General features: G+C 39.3%; 1 protein-coding gene across 4 annotated transcripts in view; it reads right to left on the minus strand.

The window, feature by feature from the left end:
• The window catches only part of SAMD12 (sterile alpha motif domain containing 12), a 392,394-nt gene that overhangs the window by 162,660 nt on the left and 208,605 nt on the right, over positions 1-21,129 (minus strand). For 2 of the 4 annotated variants that reach the window (XM_081266871.1, XM_081266868.1), the window contains exons 4-5: positions 20,506-20,646; positions 9,358-9,434 (exon numbers count right to left, since the gene is read on the minus strand). In XM_081266871.1, coding sequence (XP_081122997.1) covers positions 9,403-9,434; positions 20,506-20,646 — 173 coding nt within the window. In that variant the 3' untranslated portion in view covers positions 9,358-9,402. Of the gene's footprint in view, positions 1-9,357; positions 9,435-19,393; positions 19,497-20,505; positions 20,647-21,129 lie in introns of those variants that run through there. The other 2 variants (XM_081266870.1, XM_081266869.1) reach the window with 2 other exon arrangements.

Below are 21,129 nucleotides of genomic sequence, written 5' to 3' on the forward strand. Positions count from 1 at the left end.
TGGGCTCCCTGGAGTTTAAGTGATAATTATTTCAATTATCTTTACTGTCACAGCACTTACTATCTTCCAGAAGCTATTTTAAGGATGAGGAAACAAAAGTACTGGCAGTTCCTGACCCCAGTGCAGGGTTAACCCAAGGGACCAATTGACTCCGGGCACAACGGCTTCTCAAAATAGAAATTGCCGAGCCACCATAATTTTAGCTCTGATTATGATACAGAGAAGAAAACAACTAAGAACAGAGCAGGGAGGAAGAGCATGAGGAAAAGACTAACATTATACAGAGATGAGTGGTGGGAGGGAAAGGGAGAGAGAAGGGAAGCTGTATGGAAATGGAAGGAGACCCTCATTGTTACACAAAATTACATATAAGAGATGGTGAGGGGAAAGGGGGAAAAAAACAAGGGAGAGAATTGAATAACAGCTGATGGGGTAGAGAGGGAAGATGGGAGGGAAGGGGAGGGGGGATAGTAGGGGATAGGATAGGTAGCAGAATACAACAGTCACTAATATGGCATTATGGAGAAATGTGGATGTGTAACCGATGTGATTCTGCAACTTGTATTTGGGGTAAAAATGGGAGTTCATAACCCACTTGAATCAAATGTATGAAAGATGATATGTCATGAGCTTTGTAATGTTTTGAACAACCAATAAAAAAAAAGAAATTTAACAAAAGTATAAGGCATACATTAAAAAGTATACAATTTTGTAATAAAATTAAAACAACCTAAATAAATGGAAACATAAATCCAATTTAAAAAAAGAGAAGAAAACAAAAGGATGACTTATTTAAAGATTGAAATTGTGCCTACTTTATGGAGTGACTCCTCAAGTCATTGGAAATTAGACTCTCTGGCCCTTTAAACTTGGCTTCTTCTACTGATCTCTTAAGGAAAAATCATACAAGACAGGGAGTCAAAAGAGTGGTTGTTCTACAGGAGGAAAAACGGCAATAGGTGTATGTGACCTCAGAGTTGTGCAACAAAGGGTGGGTGATAAGGGAGTTGATACTTGTGGTTGTAAATAAACAGAGAGTCTAAATCTAAGTCTCCCTGTACCAGGTGGGGAACAAGAGGGTGTCTGCACTCCTTTTCAAAGCTGTGTATCAAAATGACCACACACTTAGCATCTTAAAACAACATGTTTATGATGTTGCAGCTTCTGTAGGTCAAAGTCCTGCCATGGTTTACCCTGAAGGCCGTCTCTGCTCCACTCCGGGGCTCATCAGCTGCCATTGGTGTGGGCTGTGGGATTTCTACCTCTGGAGGATAGATAGATCTTCTTATCAGCCAAATTGTTGAGCAAATTCAGTTCTGTGTGGTTGTGGGACTGAGGGTACGGTTCTCCCTCTGGCTGTTGGCTGGGGCTGCTCTCATCATTTGGAGGTATCTGGCAGCTGCCTGTGGTCCCACGACATGGCAGATCACTGCTTCAAACCCAGCAAGAGAACCGCTCCAGCTTAAGGAAGGACCCAGTCTCTCTTTAAAGAGCTTTCATTTGATTAAGTCAGGACCACCCAGGATGATCTCCCTTTTGATTATCCAAAGTCCAATAGCTGGGACCTTAATTAATCTTTAAAATCTCTTCACCTTTGTCTTACAACATAACCTTATCAAGGAAATCACACTATATAGCGTATGTTTGGCCCACCCTCAAGGAGAGGGCAATGAATGGTGAGTACACCGGGTGAGGGGATCATGGGGACCCACCAGTGACCAAATCTTTTGTAATTTCAATATTCAGAAAAATGAAAGAGTTCTAATATTTTCTCATTAAAGTAAAATTCACCAATTTAACCATTTAACGTGTTCTCTTCTATGAGTTTTAGTGTATTCACAAGGCTGTACAACCATCACCAGTCTTTTGCAACTGGTTCCTTTTATTTAGGATAATATTTTGAAGGTTTGTTCATGCTGTAGCATGTATCAGTATTTCATTCCTTTTAATGGCTAAATAATATTCCATTCACAGAGCAATATTGCATGCTCTCTTGTTTATCCATTCACCAGTATATGGGTATACAGGTTGTTTCTGCATTTTGAATATTATTATTGTTAATACTGTTATGAACAACTGTGTACATACTTTAGTGTTGATGTATGTATTCTAATTCTTGGGCAGATACTTAGGAGTGAAATTGCTGGGCCATATGACAACTTTACTTTTTTAGAGGTCAGGTTTACTTTATAGTTACATGTTATTTGAATTAAAACCAAATAAATACACTCAAATCCATTTTCATAGTCCTCTAAAGCCAGAGAAAAAAGTCTTCTGTTAATGTAAATACTTACAGGATAGATGTTTAAGATAGATAGATTTAAGATAGATTACTGACAACCTCCCATTATGGTAGCTGGAGAACGATCTTCTAAAAATGTACATTTTCTAATTCTCAGATCCTCTGAAAAACATTAGATGGTGCGGCAAAGGAGAATTAATGTTGCAGATGGATTAAAAGTTGCTCTTCATTTGATCTAGGGATGGGAGAGGATCCTGAGGTATTCATGGGGTCCCAGTCTACTCAAGGGTCCTTGTAAGTGGAAGGGGGAGGTGGAAGAGGGGGACTAGAGATGGTAGTGTGAAAGGACTTGGCCAGACCTTATTGGCTTTGAAGATGGAGGAAGAGAGCCAACAGATGAGGAACACAGATGGCCTCTGAAGGCTGGGGAGAGCAATGAGATGGAATCACCTTTGGAATCCCCTGAAACACCGTCTGCTGACATCTTGATATTAGCTCAGGGCAACTCATTCCAGAATTCTGACCTCCAGATCCACACAATCATGAACTGTGTTGTATTAAGTCACTGAGTTTGTGGTGATTTGTTATAGCCGGCATATAAAAATCATGCTAGCTTTCTCCCTCCCAAAATGTTATATATTCTCTATGGGGAAGTCAGTTATTGTCTCCAAATGGAACCTGATTATGTCACTTCTTTGGTTACAGCTTTGGTTAATGGGTGCGTGGAATTCTTAGGAATACAGTCCACATGTTTAATGTGGTCTAAAAAGTGATGGTGGGCTAGTTTTGGTAGAGCCCTGCAGCCTCAACTCACACAACTCTTGGATCTTCTGTAGTAAAATGCCTTAGCATCAATGTGTTTTCCTCCTGGACACACTCCCTGACATCTCCTGTCCAACCATGACTGTGTTAGTTCCCTACTCTACAACCTCACAAGCCCTTACAATCTTCTCTGAGGAGTCATGCATTTATAACTTCATAATTACTAGTCTACTGTTTACTTCTCTTGCAAGACTAACTTATCTATCTGCTCATTCAGTTTGCTAAGCACCTATTATGTGCTGGGCACTAGATGCTCCACAGGAGAATGGACTCAGAATGCATTGTTCATCACTGATCCCCAACCTTTCATTAGATACACAGTAGGTACTCAACAAGTTGTTGAATGAATAAATGTTTATTCCATTTTTATCTTTTAAAGTATTTATTATAATGATAGCTACAAAGACTATATTTTATTTTATTTTAAAATAATCCCTTTAAAAGTGTGGAGGGAAAGACTGGACAGAGTTCAAACTTGCACCTTCAATTAGGATTTTGAAAAGGCAAATATGAACACGCAGGTGGTTAACATAATACCTTTGACACTTAATGTCCCAAGGGACCACAGTGAGGGGTACTCCTCACCTTCCTGATCCAGCACCCACAGCTGTATGTGTGCTCAAACATACTCAAACATGCACATTTCCATGAGAAAACAACATGTACTAATCACAGCTTTGCTTTCATAAGACTTCTACATGGTGGAGAAGTCATTGATGAGTCTTTTAAACTGATGCAAGAGACATTTTCCAATTTATTCTGTGAGCAAATGTGATGAGCCTAAGTCCCCTGCTAAGAAATTCAAGCCTTGAGAACTGGATAAATAAATATAAATGAATTCATTTGACAGAGTGACATTTTCATTTAATTAAGGCAGAAAATCAGCTCTAAAACAAATGATTACCCCTGACAAAGAAGCAGAAGCTGGTCCTTAATTAATAAATTTCTAATAGCTCTTCCCTAGGCTTAGAGCAATCCTTAGGCCATGAGTACATTTGGGGAGTGAGAAGGAGGTGGGGAGAGAAGTTGGGGCAAAAAGGGAGAGGAAGAAGAGAGAGAGCACAAAAGGTAATGCACATGTAAACTTTCAAAGACAGGAAAGACCATTCATTTTTGCTTTTCTATGTGTCAAATCCAGCTTGACCAGAGTTACTATAGTAAAACTCTGTGTAAGAAAACGAATCTCCAGCTGGGAGCGGTGGCGGACACCTATAATCCAGTCACTTGGGAGGCTGAGGCAGGAGGATTGAGTCCAGTCTGGGAAACTTAGATTCAAAATAAAAATAAAAGAGGCTGGGGATGGAGCTCGTGGTAGAGGGCTTGCCTAGCAGGTGTGAGGCCGTGGATTCCATCTTCAGTATAGGAAGAAAATTTTAAAAAAATAAACAAATAAAAGAAAAAAGAAAACAGTCTCAGGAGAGGATTTCTCAGAACTTTTTAAAAAACACAAAACGATTTTAGGTCAACAACATTTTCTTTTTATTAGTTCATCTCTTGTCCTTTTTTGTAATTTAGTCTCAATTTTAGGGACACAAATACCAAAAGAAAAATCAAATTTCCTGATACTTAAAAGGATAAATATCTACATAAGTAGCTTGAAGGAAACATGAATCCTGACACCAACCACAAGTCATGTCAGGAATGTGAAGAACTGAAAAGAATACCCAAATGCTTCTTCGATATTTTCAGAATTTCCACATATTACTCTCAACAGTGCTTAAAAGTTTTAAGAGCTAAAAATTAGCTTTGTTCTCTGATATCACCTGGAAAGAGCCAATATACAAATGTATAGCTCAAAGCCTCGTCACCTCTTACATGGCAGCCACCTGAATTACTCAAGGTCACTTAATGATTCTCTGTGCACTCATTTATGCAGCTTCAATTTCAGTTACATGAATTAAAATGGCAAAGAGCAAAAATTTTATGGCCTGGACCCTAACAAGGTAGAATTACTCAGGATATTTGCAGGTCATGAGGAAATGCTGGGCTCACATCTCTATTTCTTTATGCTGTTTTTTGGAGACCAACAAATTTGATTTTTTAGTGACCCAGAACCTCAGAAATGCAGGAGGTAGCTCAGGAAAACCACACCACCAATTCTTAGCTGTCCAAACGATGGAAATTGGGGGGGGGGGGGGAATAACTATGTTTTTGATAAAAAAAAAAAAAAACTGTTAAAAGAAATAATTTGTTTGAATAGGTTCAAGTATTAATTTTTTTAAAAAAAAGTATATCACAGACAACAATTTATTTGTAAAGACAAAAAAAAATTTGAAACAAGAGATACTTCATACCAGGAAGATAGGCTGAAGCTTTAATTGACCAACTGTGATGGTCAATTTTATATATCAACCTGACGGGGGGCAGGGCGTGGGGTACCCAGATAGTTGCTCAAACACCATTCTGGGTGTATCCCTGAGAGTGTTTTTGGATGAGGTTAACTTCTGTATTTGTGAAGCAGATGGCTTTACCCAATATGAGTGGGTCCCATCCAATTAGCTGAAGGTCTGAGTACAATAAAATTCTGACTTTCTTGCATGCAAGAGGAGCTCCTACTACCTGCCTCTGAACCTACACTGGCCTTGTGCCTCGAGAACCATGGAGCACAGATCCTTTTCTTAGATCTTAGGGATATAACTTGCAAGACTAGGTGATAGAGAGCTCCACCCTGGCTTGGGCCTGAAGATGAGATTCCTTCACATACCCCATGGGCTAAAGGCTTCCTCTTAATAACCTGGTCAAGACAAGCAAGCTCATTAAGCCCAAGGGGAGTGTTCCTCTGATGGTATTAAGCGGCCAAGATGCAAGCCACATTGATGTCCTGTATGCTTCAAACCTGTACATTGCTAGGCAGTGGCCCTCAGGTTTCATATGCACCGTTGTCTCTGGACTTGGGCCTGAGAGTCTAATTCAGCAGTTTGAGGGTAAGGGCTAGGAATTCGTGTTTTGAGGAGGAATGCTCTCAAATTCTGCTTCAGTTAAGTCTTGAATTTGGGGAGGAGAACATATGAAGAGGGGTGAAGGACAGCACTTATTGTTTCCCAGTCACTACTGAGCAGTCTCCCGAGCTGACTTTTCTCCATCCATCGCCAGCACTGAAGTCCAGGCTGTCACTCTCTTCTGCACAGACAGATGTAACAGCCCAGCAACTGGATGCCCGGCCTCACATCTGTCCCTCTCCAGGGCATATTCTCATCTTTTGTTATATGAATCTCACTAGGACAGTCTGGGTGACGGCTGCTTAGTAGTTCCCTGCTGTCCTCAGGATAAATTCTAGATTCCTTGAGGAGAGCAAGGCACTCACTTCACCACCTGGACCTTTCTTGCCTGTGTAGTTCACGTCTTGCCCCTCTCCTCCCTTCTCACCCACTTCTTGACTCTCTAATCACATTAGCCTTTTTCATGCTCCTGGAATGCATCAAACTTTCTCTTCAACCTTGGCCTCTGAGATTGTTCACTGTACATGTCAACTTGACTGTTGTGGGATACCCAGATAATTGGTAGAAAGTTACATCTAGGTGTGTCTATGAAGGCATTTCCAGAGGAGATTAGATTTTGAATCCGTATGCTGAGTAAAGATGATCAGACCTCACCGACTTCGGTGGGCGTCACCATATCTGTTGAGAATAACAACTGAACAAAAGTGGAGGACAGCAGATTCTTTCTCTCTCTTCTTGAGTTGGGGCTTCTATTTTCTCTTGGACATCAGAGCTACTGATTCTTGGGCCTTTTGACTCTAGGACTTGTACCAACCATTTCTCCTATCCTGGTGTCTTTGGACCCACATGAATGACAGCACCAGTTTTCCTGGTTCCTCAGTGTGCAGATGGCAGCTCATGGGACTTCTTGGCTTCTATAATCATGGGAGCCAATTCCAACAATAAATCACCTCTCCTCTGTCCATCCATATCCGGTGGGTTCTTTTTCTCTGAAGAACCCTAACACAGGCTCAGAACAGGCTGTGCCTTCCAACCGGGACACTTTTCTTTCTATAGTGCCCAAGCACCACCTATCCTGGCTAGCGCCATTCTTTTTTTGGACCTCAGCTTCCTGAGGGAGATTTTCCTGATCTCTTGTAGCCAGGGAAGTCCCTTTGTTTACTTGCTTCCCTCTCATTTCACGTGTCTGGTTGCTATGATTCCTTGATTAGTGTCTTCCCCTTAAAAATCTAAAACCTTTGTGTGAAGAATGGGTCAGTCTTGTTTAGTGCATTTCACCAAAACAGAAAGGCCTGCCACATAGCAAACACTCAGTAAAGATACATATACAGTGATAGCATGGTCCACTTCTCCAGGCTCTTAGCACCTTGGTAATTTCACATTTGCTTTATGTCTAAAGAGAAACTAAACACACCTTGCTAACTATAATCCCTGGTTCAGCCCAGAGGTTACTTTCCCTCGGAGACCTTCTGGACACTTTCCTTTGGATCAATGCCCTTCCTATGTAGTCCCATGGACATCTCTGCTTATGTCTGTCATTCCTCAGATCTTCTGTGCTATAACTTTATATATATATATGTGTCTTTTTCACTTGGCTTTCAGGGCAAAAACTGCCCTCATTGAATCATCTCTAATATATAGCCTAGAGTGTGCTTATACTGGGGATTAAATATAGGGGCTACATCCCTAGACATTTTTATTTTATTTTGGGGGCAGGGTCTCACTAAATTGCCGAGCTGAGTCTGGCCTCGAACTTGCTCGAGTACCTGAGATTACAAACATTTGTCCCCACACCTGGCTCTCCATAATTTTTTTAAAAAATAAATTGTTGAATGGCTGTATATTGTTACTATATCAGATGAACAAAATGAAAATTGGAGTCTAAAATTACAGAGTTTATTTCAGAGAAAGTTAGAAAACTTTGCTCTTGTTTGGGTCATGAGGCTGGACAATGGTGGTACAATCACTGAGTCCTCTCCGTGTGGTCTAAGCCCACTGTGCCTCCTGAAACTGGGATGTAAAGGCCGATGTGAGGAAAGGCTTGCACAGACCCCTCATGTCCATGTCAGACACCGAGAACTGTCACCCCAAGAAAAAGGCTGGAGAAATTTGATAATATGCAATACAAGGAACAGAAATCCTAAAATTACATAGATGATATATTTCTGTTTTCTTCTCAGAAGAGCTGGAACAGCTCAATGTATCTCTGAGAGTGGCCTCGATTTCCTCTACTCTAATCCATGTGACATTGTCCTAATACAACTGACTCTCTGAAAAGCTCATAGGACATTTGGCCAGACTGCAGGGTCTAGGCTTACCCTGAAGAAAGAAACCAACATCAGTGGTAGAAAACCCATAATATACCTGTCTTCAATGTAACATCAGTCCTTTGAGATCCTTCACATCTATAGTCAAATCACAACATCAAAGTCACATAACAAACCCCATGACCATCCTAAATTGTCCACATGAGACATTAAATAATATTGTTTCTTCTGGAACATTTAAACACAAGGGTCACTGGTAAAGAATTTTGAGGTTGGTGGATCTGCAGAAACAGAAACACTGGGAGTCTTTGGGATTTCCCCCAAAAGTCATTCATTACCTTGAAAAGAATGATATAAAACAATGAGCAACAATGAAGAGAATTCCTGATAGAACAAATCCAAATTAGAATAACACATGAATACTTCTTTCTTGTATTGGTTAGATAAAACATCTGGGGGAATAGAACAGGCAAATATTTGTCTACCATGAAGACTGCAACAGGTCTTACTTCAAACAAAACACACTCTTGAATGAACAGGCCAAAATGGATTCCCAAAATAAAATAAGAGTGGATGCTAACCGGGGAGCACATGACACAACTGTAGACCCTTCCCACAGACTGGCATGATTTTTCATAGTTCCTTAAAGAAGTTTGTGTTCAGACCTCTCTATGTAAAGTTCACACCAGGAAGAACTTCTCTGGTGGCTTGTGGATTTGATAAAATTAGAAATACTCCTCAGCACAGAATCTGCATAAAAGGATACAAAAGTTTTAAAGTGTGTCAACGGAACTCCGGGGAAGCAGCATTTTGGGGAATTGCTAGAGGACACGGGGAAGGTGCACACAGTAAGCAGACCATAATCAAATCATACTGAAGTAATGGAAGACCCCAATCACAGAAGAAAAACCTGCACAAAGTCCTATAAGATTGCTCATCTTTATCGACCATGAGCTGCTGAGCAATTAACTGGGCTGCAAGGGGAAAAGTTCACTCGACTGTCACTTGACAGTGTCACCCAGGAGAACACTAAGGATTGAAAAAATTAGGGAAAAACAACTCAAAGCAGGTGGGTGGTTTCTATATTTCAGTTCTTGCCATTGTCTTTACTGATCAACTCAATACAAAAAGATCACAAGGAAGTAAAGGAGACTCTGAGACAGTCTGAAAAAAAAAATAAAAGAACTTCTGGTTAAACGTTGTTCATGGAGAAAGATGATCCCAAATGGCTTTGTAAGTACCCTTTGCTTTCTTATTACAAATCCATACAAAGATTGATATTGTATTCGCTGCAATGAGAAGCTTAACTGGAAAATGAAATAGAGTTAGAAAATCAGATAAAAGTATGACAATGAAACTTAAATCAGTCAAATCACACAAAGGATCCACTTTCTGCCGAGCACTATCCTAGGAGGTAGGCGTGCAAAGAAAAATCAGAGCAGCATGGGGGTTGTCCCTGGTCTACTGGGGAGATAGGGACACTTCACCACCATGTCTCCACACAAGCTCCTCCTCCTGCCTCAAGCCAGCCTTTGTGCACCTGCCAAATCTCTTATCCTTCAAGAGCCAGTTTATGTGTCATACCTTTGGCAGGTCTTTCTCATCCCATCGATTCCCTGGGGAGGCTTAAGTTCTAGTTCTCTGCCATCAACAGATATAGACAGCTCCATAAAGGCACCCACCACCTTATTCTCATTGCTAGATGAGGTGCTTCTTTTTGTCTCTAGTACCTACTATAGGACCTAGAGTGCATGGGTCAAGGAGCAAATGGGCGTGGTGTGATGAACATGTCACTGTATGAACAAAGTACTCAGTAATAAGAGGGGGAAATGATTGGTTCTGCTTGAAAGATGAGGTGAAACTTGTCAGAAGAGGTGACATCTCCTCAAGACGAGGTTCTTCATGATTTTATTATGCCACCACCATACAAATCCTATGAAACAGATCCCACCCCTAACTTTACAGTGAAGGTATCATAATAACTGGCAAGTAATGTCCTCAAAATTAACACATCTATGAAATGTCTGGAATGGTTTTCCCAGGGGTTGCTAAGACATACAAATTTTATTCTGCAGGCAATTGTAAGACACTGAATGTTTTAAGGTTAGAAATAATGTTGCCAGAAATCTATGGATATTAACTATGGCAATAGAAGTGGGAAGTTAATTGAAGGATAACTGAAGGAGCAGAGCAGACATGAGAGATCAAATGATAACTAGGAGGGAAGGAAGGACAAATTCACACCTGACAAGGGAGGTGGGAGCCAGGGAGAGGCTGGCAACCCATGTCACAAGCAGAGCTTGGGGCTTGTTCACTGATTCCATGTGAGTTCTGAGGAAATGGAGCAACGGATGGCCACTGTGAGCCTTCTGTGTCAGCTTCAGGTGTGGAGTGATGGAAATATTAATCTTGAGAGGAAATGCAGGGGGAAGAACAGACAGGGAACATGGTGGAAAAGACAATGAGATTATAATGAGAAATTCTAAATTTGATATGTCTGAAGAATACTCAGAGGTTCACATTTTCTAGGGAAAGTAAAATAAATCTGAAGCTTCAGGGAGGTCTAACAAGTAAATCTGAGAGCCACTATGAATTAGGGGATGACTAATGGAGTGGGTGAGAGTTTCTGGAAGAGTACTAAGTGAGAAGAATGAAGGACACCCATCCCCAGTAGGTATGAACAGAAGAACATTCAAGGAGTGGTAGAGGAAAACAGCCATTAGAAAGGGAAGAGTAGAACTAGGAGAGTTATTATGATCACCTCATAAATGAAAGCAGGTGATCAGGGGTCATCTGGGTTATCTGACCATAAAGCAGAAATGTTGAGTGTGCTGGGAACCTACGTGAACATCATATTTGAATACCGGTGCCACAACTAAGTAAAAGACACTGAAGAGCTATAAATTGAGATAGTGTAATTTGACATATACTAGAAAACAAGGCCATCAGATATCATATGCCTAAAAGAGAATCTGATGCTCATATTTTCTGTTACAGGTGTAGGGCATATTAATAGATTTTCTTCCTAAGACAAGAGACACAAGGAAGGATTCCTCACTGACAACTGGGGAAAGCCATATAGTCCTGCCTGGTACATAGATACTGAGAAAATTTTTTATTGAATATGTGAGTTAACAGTGTACATGTTTGGCCTTGATCTTACTACAGATGGTTTACAAGTGACTCTCAGGAAATTAGGGGGTTCTTAAGATAGTAGTGGCTCCAGGAAGCAGTTGGTGGGACTTCAACACAGATGCAGTGAGTTTTCAGAAAACCTTCCAATATTTTTTAATGTAGAATGGCCAATCTCCAACCCCATTATTCTGCTTTTATTATGTTAAGAACACTGACCTGGCAGTTTCTTAGGAGGCAAAGCATATTTATGATACAAATCAGTAATTTCACTTCTACATACTTCCCCAATCAAATGGAAACCAATGTTTATACAAAAACCTTTATGTGAATGCTTATGGTCGCTTTATTGGTGTGCTACAAAACTGCAAATGACCCAAATGTCCCTCAACTGGAAAATGGATAAACAAACTGTGGTCAGGCATCCAATGGAACACAAATGAACAGCACTGCACACCAGTGTCCTTCCGTCTCAGTGCCTGTTGGTAAGGAAAGGAGCCAGACTCTATCATTTCAATTATACTCCACTCTGCAAAAGGCAAAACCCCAGGGACAGGATGGATCAGTAGTTGTGGGGGTGAGATGGGGGAAGACTGGTGGGACCAAGAGGGATGATGGCAAAGGAACACTGAGTGAATGTTTTTTTGAGCAATGGAATCTCCGTATCTTGAGCATAATGGTGTTTATACAACCATGGGCATTTGCCAGTGCTTGCAGAACTATACACTAAAAATGACGAATTTCTCTATATGTAAATTATACGCTAATAAAAATAACGAGAGAAAAAAACACTTGAGTGGGAATTAAGAGAACTGAGATCTAGTTTGAGTTATGCCACTAACTAGCTATGTAACCTGGGGGAATCTTCTAATTCCCTCTGAGCCTTGGTGTTCCCATCTGTAAAACGTGATCAGACAATTTCTCAAGAGTTGATTGCTCTATTCTACAAAGACTCCCTCCTTGAAGCAAGGTGGTGGACCAGATGGCCCATTTCAGTTCAGCTGGCCCACTTCAGTAGCTGAAGTATCACTGTGGAGGTGACTGCACTAAAATACCCATTCTGCACACAGTTCTGAAAAGTCTTCTTAGATTAGAATGCAGTGTTTCTAATTTTTGTCATTCCAAAAGATGGAACTATGGGAAAGTCCATCTGGTCGCACAATTCCCAACTAAATTTTGACACATATATTTGGACAATGTAGAAAAAGTCCTCTGGGAAACACTAACATTTAATGAGCCAAAACTGGCCCTGGTAAACAATCAGGCTTTTCTTTTTTACATTTTGCAGGCACTAATTATAAAGGCAGTTGAAGATGGCAGTGTTTACTACCATCATCTGCCTTATCTTTCAGTTGGGACACTGCTTTTCATTGAATTTACCCAAATCTCACAGCTGAGAAATTTTTATACTATTCATTATTTATAGCTAAGAAAGCCACTGAAAGAGACACCCTAGGAGTGGGTTCATATTATAGCACCCCTTGAATTGAGGGAAAAACTTATAACTTAAAGGGAAAATACCAAGAATAAAACAATAATCTTCATGTCAAAAATGTCAAAAGCTCACAGGTTTACCTTATAAAGCATAGGTCCATTAACTGTGGCTTGGTAAATTTTTTAATTGTGGTAAAAACCATGTAACATTAAATTTAGCATCTTAACAATTTTTAAGGCTACAGTTCAGTATTGATAAGTATACTGAAACTATTGTGCAACAAATCTCTGTAACATTTTTCCCCTTGCAAAACTGAAACTCTTCTTCCTCCCCCCAGTCCCTGGCTGCCACTCTATAATTCTGACTACTTTAGACACTTCATATGAGCCATGGAATCGTACATTATTTGTCCTTTTGTGACTGGCTTATTTCATTTAGCATTATATCCTTCAGGTTCATCCATGGGGCAACCATTGACCAGATTTCCTTCTTTTAAAGTGCTGAATATTATTCCATTGGCTGTATATATGATGCTTACTTTATTCATTTATTGATAAACACTTGGGTTGCTTCCAATCTTGGTTATTGTGAATAATGCTGTAGTAGACATGGGTGTACAAATATTTCTTCAAGATCCTGCTTTAAATTCTTCTGGATATATACCAAAAAGTAAGACTAATAGATCATGTGGTGATTCTCTTTTCAATTTTCTGAGGAAACTCCATATTGTTTTCCTTAATAGTTACACAATTTTACATTCCTACTAATAGTGCACAAGGGTTCAATTTTTCTATATTCTTTTCATTTTTGCTATCCTAGGATAGAACATAGGGCCTTGCATAGGTTGGACAAGTGTTTTACCAGAGAGATTCATATACCCCTAGCCCTTTTTATTTTACTGAGACAGAATCTCACCATGTTGCCCAGTTGGCCTTGAACTTGTGACTGTTCTGTCTTCGGCCTCCTGAGTATCTGGGATTACAGGTGTGCACTACCACACCCAGCTCAATTTCTCTATATTCTTGCCAACATTTGTTATTTTTAAAAAAAATTTTTAAATTTGTTTTAATTAGTTATACATGACAGTAGAATGTACTTATATACTTTGATATACATAGATGGGATATAATTTCTCATTTTTCTGAGTATACGTATGGTAGAATCACATTGGTCATACAGTCACATACATACATAAAGTAATAATGTCTGTTTCATTCATTCTACTATCTTTTCTTTTCTTTTGCTAGTGTTCTAACAGGTGTGAAGTGATATCCCATTATGGTTTTCCTTTGCATTTATCTAATGATTAGTGATGAACATTTTTTTCTGATGGTGGATGGCCATCTGTGTACCTTCATTGAATAATTATCAATTCAAGTGTTTGCCTGTTTATAAATTGATTATTTTTATTGTTGCTGAGTTGTAGATACTAATCCCTTACCAGATATATGATTTAAAACATTTTCTCCCATTCTATATGTAGCCTATTCATTCTAATGGTAATTTCCTTTTATGTGTATCAGTAATTATTTTTGTAAATAAAGTTTTACTGGAACATGGCTATACTCAATTCATTTAAGTATTTTCTGTGGTTGCTTTAGCACAGTGCAGCAGGTACATCAGACACTATTTAGAAACTGCAAAGATTAAAATACTGTCTGATCCTTTACAAAGCTATGTTTTCCCACATCTGGAATAGTTCATATGTCATGAACTGTGGTATACGATTTCTACATAAAATCTCACTGAATCAGCACTCTGAGATGGGCATTCTTACCTCATTTGAAAGATCAGAGGCAGAGAAGTATGATGGATAAAAACTTACTGGGGAGTTGAACCTCTATCAGGCTTTTTAGCATTTGTCTGATTTTAGATATATTACTTAGGTTCTTGGTCCTTACCTTTCCCTATATGTGCACTGAGGCTAACAAATAGCAGCGGTCATGGTAAGAAAAAAGGCAGGAATTGATGTGACAGCTAGTGCAGGCTTTGTAGATAATGAATAGTTAATACATATTAGATATATGAAAAACAGCATTCGGTTTCCCTAGGGAGTTTTTCTTCCTAGAAATGTCCATTATTAAAACGTTAAGAATGTCCTTCATATCCTTGATTATAAAATGACTTGGAGGATTCTAAAATAATTGTTCACCACTACTGTGTGTTATGTAAAGCACCTTTCCCCCAATTTCTCATGAATCAAGCAGAAGGAAAGTGTAATAATGATTTTCCAACTTCATACTCTGTTTCCCAAGAGACAACTAGAGGTATCCTGACCCCGCTGAGTTTCCAGTAGGGATGTGCAATCAAGCAAGACTATCAGATCGACACCTGGCTGTTCTGTGGACAGGACACAGAGGAACAAAGGCTATTAGAGGAGAAAATCACCTTGCCGGCACCAGAGGGATGGCATGAAAGCAAGGCCAAACATCGATTATGTTACTTGCAAATGTCAAGTAATTGTGGCAACCTTGTGAATAAGAGCCAGGTGTGAGAGGCCAGGATTTCAGCTGAAGGACAGTTCCAGCTTCACACGGTGAGTTGTTTCAGGAGACTTTGTCATGATTCATTGATAGTGATTATGAGCGGATGTACTATGCTTCCACTACACAGAAGGAGGGTGGAGAATTCATGTTTCCTGTGCTCAGGTAGCCCACAGTGGCTAGGTGGAGCTCTTCCGCTCCATTTGTGAGTATCTTGGCTGCAGTCCTGGGGCTCCTAGCCAACTGTGTGAAAACACTGGTGCAGAATCAGAAGCTCAAGAAGACTTTTATACCAGCAACCAAACATGGGAGAGGTAGGCTTAATTATTATTTTATTTTTCCTAGAAACATGCAGAATGAGCTTTCATATGCAAGTATTTAATTCAGAGGTTGCACACAAACAGATGCAACTCTGTGTGTGTGTGTGTGTGTGTGTGTGTATGTGTGTGTTTAGTTTCTATAGCTAAAAGTGTTGAGAGAAAATCTGTGAAGTGCATTCAGTTGTTTTATTTTGGAATTGATTTTCACATTTGTGGCAGGCTCTTTTAAATATCTCTAGTGGGGTGGGATTTCATACTTTGAGTGTGGAATTACTCTTTGGAAATAGCAATGGAATAATTAGCTCCAAATTTTAGAAATAAGATGGGTAGTAATGCACGAGGAAACAGTGGGTCAAAGACAAAACTTAGAAAAACACAAATAATCCCTCTAAAAATGAGCAAAGGATTTGCAATCTTTTTTTCCTGAAGAAAATATAAAAATGACCAATAGACGCACGAGAATCCATCAGAAAAATGCAAATCAGAACCACAATGAAGGCATCACTTCACACATAGGAGCATGGCTTTAAGATAATAACAAGCTCTGGTGAGTAGCCGGGAACCTGGTACACTCAGACACTACAGGTAGAAGTGTGAAGTGGTGAAGCTCTTCTGGCTTTTGTTATGTTTGGAGTTGCCATATTAGCCAGAAGTTCTATTCCTAGGATAGGCCCAAGAGAAACGAAAACAGGTGTTTACACCAAAACCAGCACATGAAGCAGAATTAGTGATCACAGTCAAAATTCAGAAATAATCTCAATGCCTATCAGCAGATGGATAAATAAAATATGGTATAGTCATACAATGAAATAGAAAGAAGTTAAATACTGACATATGCTTACATCATGGGTGAACCTTAAGAATTACCTCGGTGAAAGCTAATCGTAAGAGACCTTATGCTAGATGACCTAATTCACAGGAAATGTTCAGAACAGGAGAAAAGAACAACGTTCTTTCCAGGAGCTGGTGGCTAGGAATGCTGGAAGGAAACCAGGAATGACTGCTGATGGTATGAGACTTCTTCCCAGGCTGATGAAAATGCTTTAAAATTTATGACAACAATAGTTATCTCTGTGAATATACTAAAAATCACTGAATTGTACACTTTACATGGGTAAATTATATGCTATAGGAATATATCTCAATAAAGATGCTAAAAATAAGACTTGCTGGAATTTGTGAGTTTGATTTAATTATCTGATTTCTACTCTTAGCTAAGTATCTTCTTTACTGTCACCCTACTCTGAATGATTTATACATTTTGCTTCTTTGATTCTCTTACTATCTCCTATTGGTTGGGCAGACTGATTGATCTCCATTTCAGAAATAAGGAAACTGGAACACAGGATGATTAAGTAGTTTCCCTGAAGTAACACAGCCATGAATATTGGGCCAGGATTGAAAATTCAGGCCTATCTGGTGTTAATATTCACATCTTCTTTTTTTTTAAATTTTGAAAAACTTTTATTCTTTTGAATAGTGCAGTTTCTATTAACTTCTAGGGGAGTGTTCTGAATTTCCTTACACAAACAGAGCCCATACAGATATTTCTGCATTATCATTTCTTCGTCTTTGGCAGAGGTAGTACGCTATTCGTGTGGTTCTGCACCCTGCCTTCTTCATTTCTCAGGACATCCCAGAAGTCCTTCCATACTGGTATGCTTCGTTTTTGTGTTTACGGCTTTAGAGGACTCCAGTGCCTAAATGAGGCACCATGATTTAATTAACTGTTCTCCTTTGATGGCTACTTAAGTTTCTTCCCAAGATCCTGTGTTTTGAAACTACCTTCAAAGGCAGAAGGGAACTCATAAGAAATTCAGTCATTTAAAAAATAAAAGCCTTTCCTCAAAAGTGAACTACTTTTATCAAACATGTTGGTTGGTTAAAAAAACAAACAACAACAAAAACAACTGTTAAATTCCAATGTAATGGACTGATGTGAGGTGCCTCCCAAAGTCACAGGCTGAAGTCCTAATTCCCAAGGTCATGGTGGGGCCTTTTAGGACCTGAGGGTAGGGCCTTCATGAATGGAATTAGTGCCCTTCTAAGGCAGCTCCAAAAGAGAGATTCTCTGCTTTTACCACTGGAGGAGACAGTGAAAGGGAGGTCTGTGTTCAAGCAGGCCGTCCCCAGACACTGAATCTGCCAGGACCCGGATTCTGGACTTCCCAGCCTCCAAAAATGTCAAAAATAAGTTCTTCTTGTTTACAACCTACTCAGTTTGTGGTATTTTATTGCAGCAGCCTGAATGAATCAGATAATCAACACCAACAAAAATTAATTGCATTATGCCACAGTTACAGCCCCATGTGAGCCATGAAAATGTATTCAACTTCTATAAACAGGAGAGGCCCAGGGATTTCCAAAAACTAAACAGCATTCAGTTGTTCTGAAATCTCTGTACCTATTTAGCATATTGTTTCTGCTGATTAATATTTGTGGAAATGAAGAATAAGACATTCATACTGAATCACGGATCACCCGTATGGTGACTCTCCATATGATACCTATGTTAAACCAATCAGATTCCTTGAATGGAATGGAATTCCAATTCTTATTTTAGCAAAACGAGACACTGAATATTTTAAGGCTTCCCAGCTGTCTTAAGAACTTCTATTAGCAGTTTTAAAAACAACTTGTCAATTTTATTTCCCTTTTTCCTCTTGTAAAGAAACTATCATGTTAATAAGGCAATGGATTTTCTAATGGACGCCTACCTTAAATGAGTTTGAGCATTTACAGGTAAAGGAGAAGCAATAAGAAAAGTAAGATGAGTGCAGACAGGATATCCAGGACTAGAGACCGGGGGTCTCTTCTAAGGGGAATGGGAGGCAAGAACACCAGTGTGGAGCTTTTCAAAGGGAAAGAAAGTGACAATTGAATTGAAAAGGCAGGACAAGAACATATATTGAGCTTGAGTATTGGCTTGGGGAAAATCTTATGGTGCACATCCAGGGTGATGAAGACTGTGGAAATTGATTTTGCAAAGCGAGTGCAGTGCAGATGGACAGGAGAGAAGGACAGGTGTCAAGGCCACAGTGGATGAGCAGTGAGTATGGTCTCATTCATGGGAAACAAAAGAGCCCAGAAGCTCAGACACTAACTAGAACCTGGACAGAAATATGCTGTGCTGAAAGCTTAAGAAAAAGCATGTGCTTCCTATTATAACCATCATGTGGATTTGCAGTGGGAGATTTGGAAAATAGAAGAACATAAAAAGAACAATTAAAAATCACGCGCAATCCTACCACCCAGTGAGAACCATGATTAAAATATTGGCACACTGACTTGCATTCTTTTCTTTATGTACATGTAAGAAAAAAATATATATATATATACTTATATACATATATATTTCTATCTGCAAAATTGGGCTCATATTATCATATTATAAATAAATTTTATACACATCCTGCCCCCCATTTCATGAGTAGTTTCCCATGCCATGTGTTCTGCCAGGATGTAATTTTAATGACAGCATTATATGTCTCCTATAAATTTAAGCAAAATCATTAGATTATTTCCATACTGCTGAAACTCTAGGTTGTTTCTAATTTTTTTTCCATCTTATAAATAGCACTGTGATGGACTCTCTTGTCAGAAATCTTTATTTATTTCCTAAGAGAAACTTAAAAGTATATCAGTATGTCCCATTCAAAATTCATTCACTCAGCGGACCAGTCAGCACCTATAACCTCACCACTGGAAGCCTCTTGGGACAAGATTCAAAAAAACGCATATCAAATAAACAATGCTATTTCCATATCACTCGCAGTCCATATTTATCCTTCTGGAGCAGTCGTCTTTCAGGCAGTACTTTATTTCCTCCAGGCAAATGGACTATTACTGGGTTAATCTAAATGCAATAACAAGAAACTTGGCTGACCCAGATTTCTCCAATAGAAGTGTGCAAGCAATTACAACATTCTGCAGATTGAAGAATACTCAAGGCTCTCAAAAACACATATTTTATCAATCCTTTCATTTAAAATGATGCACAATTGAGCATTAAAATAAAAAAAGGTTAGAGTCAATGTAGGATGATAGCAACCACATCTTACGTAGATACATATTTACACATAGTGTGACTTAAGGTTTTCTTCTAACTTTAGCTTTTTTCCTCTGTCACTTCTATAGTTATATGGCTTTTAAGTACTCTAAAACATGTTGAAGTTATTAATGATTCCTATTAAGAATTATATGGTCTTAATAGTCTAGTCATAAATTCTTTACAGCTTATATTTTTAAATTATTCTATTTTCAAGACACTAAAGTAGGGTTTTCATGATCTCTAGAGTACGTGTGTGTATAAATTCATTTACATAGGGACATTCAATTAAAATATTTTTCTCCGACTGGCCAATAAAAAAATAAAACACAATAAAACCCCCACCTGTACCGATATTCACATTAAATATGAAATCACTCAAATTCCAAAGGCTTCTCAGAATTACCAGTCAGATGAAGATATCTAGGGCTCCATGGTATAGTTGTGCAGAGTGCACACTGTACAACTGTTGAGGACACAACTGAACCCTGATCTATGTGACTGGTCTCTGGGGTTGTGCAGTATGCAATCTATAATAGCTATATGTGAAGACCTTGAGGTTAGTTCTAATAGTTCTGTTTGCTTATCCATTACTTATTCATGCATCTTTTCCTCTAGAGAGCTATGAAAAATAAAAGTTTTGAGGGAGGGAATTGGGTCTTTAAATCTATGTAGTTTTTTTTTCTTTTAATTTTAAATGAAGGAAATTCTGCAAAGAAACAATAACAAATTCTCCCTGGCTCCCCTCTGTTACTATGAAAAGACTTTCTGTCTTCCATCTCCCCTTCCAGCCATCCAGTAGGAAGCAATGATGTACCTTGTGTGAGTAACTGCAGATTTCGGACTTCTTCTCGCACCTTCAGCTGGAGCACCTGTTGCAAGATGTGCTGCCGGAGGTTCTCCTGGGCTATCCCCATACGCTCAAGCTTTTTGTCTGTGAGTCTCAGCAGAGCTCGCCCTGAAGGGTTAAGAAATAAAGAACAACAGATGAGCAATTCATTGGAGACGAATTCCGTCTTGGTCCTAGTTGGTCCCCACATAGTAGAAGTTTCCAACCATACATACACTGCAGAACAGAGGGCCCTCCATTGTCCTTGTTGACAAGAATGGGCAATTGGGACGAAGAAAATCCATGTGTGTAAGAAAACCCCAATTTGTATCTAATATATTCCAACTAACCTAAACGCTGAGTCAGATAAAAGAGAAAATATTTAACCTGGATATTTGGGTCACCGATGCAGGTTTCCATAGAAACAAAGCTCTTCATTGAGGGACAGGTTCTCAGGGGGCCACAGGAGCCCAAGGCACCAACAGCCCAGATACAGAACTGGATGCTCTAACTGGTTCTATAGAAACCCAGCAACACGGAGCCCAAGACACAACCTTGTCTCTGTGAAGCATGCATTTAGAGTTGGTTTTGAATCTTCAGGGCTCTCTCTCT

Source organism: Spermophilus citellus (assembly GCF_964194105.1).
Source record: "Spermophilus citellus genome assembly, chromosome: 14".
NCBI classification, from domain to species: Eukaryota; Metazoa; Chordata; class Mammalia; order Rodentia; family Sciuridae; genus Spermophilus; species Spermophilus citellus.